The following is a 7854-nucleotide window of genomic DNA, read 5'->3' on the forward strand; positions in this document are numbered from 1 at the left end:
GTTTTGGTGGGAAAAACTCTTTTTTTTTTTTTTTTTTTTTTCCTTTGCTAGTGAGTGGAAAGGAAGGGAAGGGACTCCTACAAAGCTAAAAGATGCAACCTAGGCTGACAGTTCTGTGGAGGAAAGGTTTTCCCCATGGAAGACTTGAAGATTTTATGTATTTATGGGGTAGTTGGGGGGGGGGGGGACAAATTTGGTGGGGGTGTGGCAGTCAATATCTGTAGAGTAGTTTGTGAAATTATGCCACAACAGGCTTTCTGCTTAAGTATAGACAGTCAAAAAGCCTGAGGCTGAATTGTTGCAGGTTAGTCTAAGATGCAGAAATTAAATTGAAACAGAAGTAAACAGACATTTACCTTCAATTCAAGAAATGCAGCCACGTGCCAGCAGTGGCTCAAGCCAGAAGCCAGGGGGCACTAAAGCACATCTCTCTGGCACATAGCCAGCATGGGCTGTGTGTTTGCTTCCTGTTCCTGCTGCCCCTGAGGTCTCTGGGATTTGCAGTCCAACTGGGCTGCATCCCCAGATGGGCTTGCCCCTCCCCCTTGTCGGCCAGCCCTCACTGCTCCAGCTAGGGAGCAGAGATGTGGGGCCAGCCCTGCTCTCTGGAGCAGACAGCACAGCACAGCCCAGGGCTGCAAAGTATGCTGGGATGCTGAGGGACTCTGATTTAGCTTGAATCAGGAAGGGGTCTGGGACAGAAGTTTCATAAACTGGCTTGACCCAAATCAGTTGCATCTGATCCTATATTCAACCAGGTTATTTTAAACCAGTTTTAGCCATTTTGAAACTGGCTTATGTGCACTGAGCTTCCATTTTGTTACAGGTTTAAACCAGTTTCTGATTATTTAAACCCATTTATGTATAATTTCTATTCCTAGCCTCTGTGAATTGTATCTTGTTGTCAGTTTCCCATGCCGGAGCTCTTTCTTGTCCCTGTTTCAGAGTTGTTCCTGCCAGTGTTTCTTGCTTGGGGTCTAAAGTGAACACCATCTCTTTCTTTGTGACACGTTTTTCAGTTTGAAGCTAACCACTTGCCATTGTTAACAGGTTTTCTACAGACTTCCTTCTCATTTGAAGTGAAAGAGAGTGGTAAAATCTGCATAACTGCTGATCTGTTGGTAAACTTCTCAGTGGAATACCCTGCCAAGGGTCACCAAGAGGTAAGAGCAGTAGCTCAAATTCCATGTGGCATTTTTACAGGGGTGAGGAGTCTCTAGTGAAAGTCTGAACAATCATTAAGCCAAGAGAACCTGCTGTGCAAACAGCCCTCTTTAAAATCATGCTGCTTTCTTAAATTAATCAGGAAATAAATGTCAGAAGACTGACACACACACAGGAATATGCCTAAAGTAGTACATTACTGCCTGTGGAGGCTTAAGTAATCCAGGCGCTTCTGTCAGCAATGAAAGGTACCTTCATTGTAGTGAGCACAGGACTTGGTCCTTGCAGCCTGCCTATGTGGCACCAAGACCCAGTCCTGCCGCTGGCTCTGAAGAGACTCCTTACATACGCTAGTGCAAGTCTGAAGCCTTGACTTTGTATGCTGCAGGGCCTCTCCTTCATGATGCTGAATAGTTAGGTTTCACCTAAATGACCTCTGGAAAAGAATTGCTTTGACATTAGGTCTGTGCATTGTTTCCTAATATACTGTTTTGCCACTTGGAAATCTCTGCCTTGATTACTGTGTCTTCTGGATGGGCTTTTCTGGATAGCTTGTTATCTCACTGTAGCTGAGATTTGTATTTTTTTTTTTAAGCCTGCAGGATTTCCAAATCTCATGTTAGGCTCTCCTAGATAGAAAAACATTATTCACTACTTTGCTATTAGTGCACTTGTAGGTCACACTTGTTACATTAGGTCACAAGTAGCCTAGGTGGTGTCATATCATACAGATGTTATACACTGTCAGGTATGCTATTCCTATAGCTGGCTGCATGCTGATCAGTCCAAATCAGGTTAAGTACATTTAGGTCTTCAGTTGAGTTTGACAGTTCTCCCTGTGTCTGTACTTGTCAGTAACTAATCGCTTATACCAAAGATGTCAAGTGTTAGGCTCATGGAGCCTCTTTATCTCGCTCAGAAGTTGGGGAGGGTGTGGCCTGTTACAAAATCCAGGACACTTACCCTGCTGGGCATGGCCATTGACAGCGAGCTTGGCTCCTTCTGGACTTGCTCCGCCATGCTGCCGCTGCAGCAGGCCTCCAGCCTCAGGCCAGATCCAGCCCAGAAGGAGCCCCATGGTCTGTCTGGTTCTGGCCTGGGCTCCAGGTGAGTTTGGCACCCCTGAATTTTTCAGTTGTCTGCAACAGACTTGTGATTATTCTCTTGAAGTGCACTTGTCCTTGCTTTAACTTGGGTAAGGACTAGGGTTTGTTATCACACCTGCTGCTTTTTCTGATTAAAAAAGAAAAACAGTGTGGGTAGCCAGAGGTACTGGTGTTTCATGTCCACCTCACTTGTGTTTGAAATTGCATTTTTAAGTCTAATGGCAAGGGCATTTTGGGGGTGATTTTTTTGCTGGACTGACTACATGGTTGGGATAAAGTTAGACAAGCTTTTCAATGCAAGGTGTTCTTCATCTGGCCTGAGGGAAGCATGCCCATCCATGATTAAGAATAGAGGGTAGAGCTGTGATACTGGAGAGGAGAGAAATTCCCAGGGGTGTCAGTTACCAAAGAAAAGCTTGTATGGCAGGGGTAAGCAAAATATGGTCTACTGGCCAGATCCGACCCACCAAGCACTTTCATCCACCCTGCAGCACCCATCAACAGACTGTGCCCCACACAGCCCTTCCACCCACAATGGTGGGAGCACAGCACCCACATGTACACACTCCCCCAAAACAGCCTATTGCACCTCAATCCCACCCTTGTGGGCAGAAGGGTCTGGCCCAGCCACCACACAGCTTCCGGGCAGGGCTGCTGCCGCCCTTGCTCAGCTTCCCCTGCCTCCAGGTTGCTCTGGGCAGCAGGTGGGGAAGTGGTGGGGGCAAGACTGCAGGTGGGTGGGAGTGCGGAGTGTGGGGCTGGCGGCAGCAGCACAGAACTCAGATGGGCAGGGTGTGGGTGTAGGTGAGGGTGTGGGAACCCCTGCCTTTCCCCCACACCCTTCTTCCCATGGCATGCAGCCTCGGCAGGTGGAGGTGCTTATGCCTGGCACAGGTGCCCAGCGGGGCACAGATCTGGCCAGCGCTGCACATCGGGGCGAGGGGCACAGCCTCTGCTGGGCAGTTTCTATAGCCAGTGCTGCCTGCCGCACACGTGCAGTCTCCATACTTGCACAGCATGGGAGGGAAGCCCTATGCACTGGAGCTGGTGGCTTTCCTCACCAGCACTGCACGGCACAAGAGAGAAGCTCCAGGCGCCTTCCCCTGGGGGGCAAGGAAGGCAACCGGCTCCAGCACCTGGGTCTTCCCTCCCATGCCCAACAAGTGCTGGGAGCGCCAGTGATACAGTCGGCCCAGCAGAGGCTGCGCCCCTCAACACAATGTGCAGCATTGGCCGGAGCAGCGTCCCGCCAGGCACCAGCCCCTGCACTGAGCACAAGTGCCTTGAGCACCCCTGCCTGCTGCTATGCCATGGAGGGAGTGTAGGGGGTCCCCACACCCTACAAATGCTGCACACCCAAACCCTGACCCCATAACCCCAACATATCCTGTGTCCCCCACGCCCCCCCACACCCCACCATACACCTGCACCCCACCATATGTGCACACAACTTCCCCAAATATACAAGACTAAGAACTTATTTTAGTTATTATGTAAGCACTTCTATATACACAATGCAAACACAAATCATGACAAAAAAACATTTTTTGTAATAAAATTAAGGTATGTTATAGTAGGTGTTTGACTTTTAGTATATGATTTGGGGGTTTTTTTCTGGTTTTAAAGTAGCACCCCCTCCTCTCCCAAAAGGAGTATTTCTGGGGGCAAGGGGTGGGACTTCTGGTCCCAAGATAGCGACCAGGGGTTGGGGCAACTGTCACGGGGTGTCAGTAGAGGATTTTGATGTCTTTCATGTTTTGGTAGTGTTGAAGTGATGTTGTGGCGATGTTGGTCCAGGGATCATGCAAGAGACGAGAATTCTTTGAGTGATAACTTTTTATTGGACAAACCGCATGGATAATGTTAGACAAGCAATTTTACTTCAAAACAATTTGCAGCTGGAGCTGGAACCCTTGGCATCACTGTCCTTTAAGTCGTTATAAAGGTGTAATTGGTGGGATGTTAATGATCTTGTCTGCCCTCTCATGCCCTCACTCCCCACCATGGGATGTCTCATTAGAAGCTGCTGAGTAGCTCAAGGCAGAGAATATAATTAAAAATGCTACAGTTGTTACTTCAACTGGTGAATGGCATTCCACCTGCTGAAGGAGAGGATCTGAGCAAGTACTACACATTTCCAATGGTGAAAACTAAAAGGGAGCAGCAAATGATATGGCCCATGTTTGGACTACCTCAGATAAGACGGTACTCAAGCCAGGCACCTAATTTTGAAATATTGATATTTTTGAACATTTCAACTTGTAGTAACTGAGTCTGGCTCTGCACTGATATACAGTAAAAGCTCTGTTATCTGGCATCCCCCAGGAATGCAGGAACAGGTGTCCTTGCCTGTTTGAGGCACCGCTTCTCCTGCCGCGTCCAGGGCACCGCCGACCCTCCCATGGAACCGGGAGGCGGGCCCCGTGCAGCCTGTTATGCCCTCGGGCCATGGGGACTCGGCAGCGCAGGCTGCTTTGCCCTGGGCCGTGGGGGCTTGGAGAAACCAGAAGTGCCACAGTGGGTACTTCCGGTTTCACTTTTCCTTACAAGCCGGCATGTCGGTTAACAGTGCATGCCGGCTTGTAAGGTTAATGGAGATTTTACTGTAATTGAAAGGAAGTTGGGGGTAGTAGTACTAAAAGAGGCCTTTACTAATTCTTAAGCATGTTTCATCTTACCATCTTTAGATGGCAAATTTTGCACTTCCACAAACTGGTACTGTACTACTGCACAACAGCACTTGTGGTAAAGGGGATGCACCTACTCCAGTTCTCGTGATTGGATTTGGAATGGGACAGTCCTTAAGCCTGAAATTCATGAAGACCTCAAACCAGTACAGAGTTGAAGAGTTAACCTTCAGTTACAATTTGTCTGATGCAGCTTTCTTCCCCAGTGCCTCAGCTGGAGGTGAGGTGAAAATTCAAGGTTCTTTCCACTGTTTATTCTAAATGCATACATGTATAATACTCTTTTCTATTAAATGTTGTCTAGAGATTATAGTCACAACAAATGTAAATGTTCTGTTACAGGAACAATGGAAGTATCACAAAAAACTGATATTCAGGCCAACTTGGGTACAAGATACCAATGCATCAGTACAGACCAGGTCAATATGAAGAATGTCAATGTTACTCTTAGCAATGTTACGCTTGAAGCATATCTTGTGAATAATACCTTAAGTGTAAATGGTAAGTATTTCCTTTAAAAAACAAAAAAAACAAAAACTAGCAAGCAAATCTTTAGTCTTTCTTTATGCTAGATTTTTAGTGATTTGCATAACCTGAAATCAGTAATAAAAGAGACTTGGTGTAATAGCTGTAAAGTGGCCTTTTGTGAAATGGGTTTATAGTCTCAGTTCAGTTCTCCTGCCTGAAAATATCTCAACAGAAGAAACTGGCAATATATCAACAAGACTATTGTAAAAATATTATTTGAGTCTCTCTACAGGTCGTAAGACAAGTATTTAGTGGAGATAAATAGGACCAACTTTCAGGATAAGGGTGATCAGTATCCATTTCCATACTTCCAGTCTATCCCATCCTTTCCACATAGTATTGCCTCCTCTTTCCCCTATTAGTTTTTTCTCTCTTGCCTTTCCAGATGTTTTTGCATGTTAAAGAAATTCCGGGTCATACCCACCTTTTGTAACATCTGGGTACAGTTTTCCTTTATTTAAATCCCAGTGTTGAGTGACTTAACTGGTTCAGCCACTTCTATTCCTGATGCTCCTTGTCAGCAGTGTGCAATTCTGATGGCACAGTTAATGTTTAATGCATGAAATTCTACTTCTCATGCATCTTTTTTAGCTTGGGCAGGCTGCCTTCTCCTAACTTTACAAATGAAAGCTGCCACTGTAGAAAGGGAGACCTGGAGTACCTTCTCATGGCAATCTGTTATTCTCCTAGAAGGGAAGTCTGCAGGAAAAAGTCAGCTCAGCTTTTGCCCTACTGAAGAATCAATGTGACATGTAGTGCTTAATTTCAGTACTGGTCTCTGCTGGCCAGATACAACTCTGCATCCTGGTTTGAATATATTCTTAGATATTACAGAAAACTTAAAATGACCTCCATGAAAATGCATATCTGGATTCTATCTAGGGGCTGACTTTTGAGAAGTAAGATTCTTCCCTAAACTTACAAGGTTGCAACACACAGAGTTGTTAGTAGTGGCAGTAAATGTAGCCTTGGGGATTGATCAGCAGATGGAAGAACACAATGGCATGCCCTTATGCTTTGAGGGAATGGTTAGCTGCTCTGAGCCAAGACCCAGCAGGCCTTCCATGAAGCGCTGTGGGCCAGGGAGGGGAACAACCCATTCTTCCACTTGAAGAACAAGCTTCCTTGCCCACATTTCCCCCTGAAATGGAAAGAGATACCTAAGATGACGTCCCTGCATTTTGTATGTATTCTGAGGTTATTGTAGATGAACTACGAGTAGAGGTGCACCAATTAATTGCGGCTCTCTGTGGCTGTGTATACCCCTGGGGGAGGCATGAGGGGCATGTGCCCCCCAGACTTGTGCACTGGGCTAGGGAAGGCTGCCTGCTGTGGGCTGTGCAGGGTGGGGCTAGGCTGGGGCTGCTCTCAGGGCGGGCAGCAGTGGCACTGGGAGGGGGAGGGCTATAGAGAATTTTGGGGTGGCTGTAGCTCATCTTGTAGCTACCAACCCCTGTCCCAAGCTACCCTGAACGCAGCCCTGGCCCAGCCCCTTCCTCCCCTCTCTTCCCCCATCCCCAATGGGAGGAGTCCGGTGCAGCCCACACTCACCCCACGCACAAATCCATGGGACACATGCCACCCATGGCTCCCCCGGGGGTCCATGCAGAAGTAGGGAGCCACACCACCCATATGAACTGCCTGTGGCTCCATCCTTCACCCCAGCCTGCCCCAGCCCCATTCCCTCCATCACCATGGGGGCCTCAATTGGTCTTCTCACGCCCCTTCCCCCCACCACAGACTTACCAGCCAGCTGCTGCTGTCCAGGCTGCCGGACTGCATATCAGCTATCAGATCCGTATTGGCCAATATGGCTGGTTAATAATCAGTTATTGGTATCGACCAAAAAAATCTTTATTGGTGCACCCCTAACTATGAGCGTGGGAGAGTCCCTCTCTATCTCTAACCCACAATAAAAGTTATGGAGGGAGAAATTTTACGGCATATATTTCTAAAATCTTTGTTTGGTTCACATAACCAGCAGTAACCTGCAAAGCATATAGACTAAGCTCTAGAAGTAGTTCCTGTGGAGCTGAGTAATGAAACAAATACAGTAATGCAACTGTATCTGCAAGTCTCACTTATCCACATAAAATGGATAAATAATGGTGCTTTTTGTTCTTCTTTGCAAACATTACCCATTGATCTTGCTTTGAAACATAATTCTGCATAGTGGCACTTTCCTTGCTGGGATTTCTATTGCTGGTTTAAAAGGATACAGTGTGGGAAGCTTGGTAGAATAACTTCTAAAAGCCAGGAACTTGCTGCCAGGAGTCTCTGAATGCTCTTGGCAAACGGTATGGAGCTGCAGTCACTGCCTCCTCTCCCTGCCCCTGCCTCCCCCCCACACACACACACACCCCACACAC

The 7854-nt window shown here is 47.2% G+C and overlaps 1 protein-coding gene across 4 annotated transcripts in view; it reads left to right on the top strand.

Moving 5' to 3' along the window:
• The window catches only part of LAMP1 (lysosomal associated membrane protein 1), a 38413-nt gene that overhangs the window by 18495 nt on the left and 12064 nt on the right, over positions 1–7854 (top strand). For 2 of the 4 annotated variants that reach the window (XM_025196110.1, XM_025196109.1), the window contains exons 2-4: positions 1051–1163; positions 4958–5195; positions 5300–5458. In XM_025196110.1, coding sequence (XP_025051895.1) covers positions 1051–1163; positions 4958–5195; positions 5300–5458 — 510 coding nt within the window. The remainder of the gene's footprint in view (positions 1–1050; positions 1164–4957; positions 5196–5299; positions 5459–7854) is intronic. The other 2 variants (XM_006017248.3, XM_025196111.1) reach the window with 2 other exon arrangements.

Source organism: Alligator sinensis, unplaced genomic scaffold (assembly GCF_000455745.1).
Source record: "Alligator sinensis unplaced genomic scaffold, ASM45574v1 scaffold288_1, whole genome shotgun sequence".
Classification (NCBI taxonomy): Eukaryota; Metazoa; Chordata; order Crocodylia; family Alligatoridae; genus Alligator; species Alligator sinensis.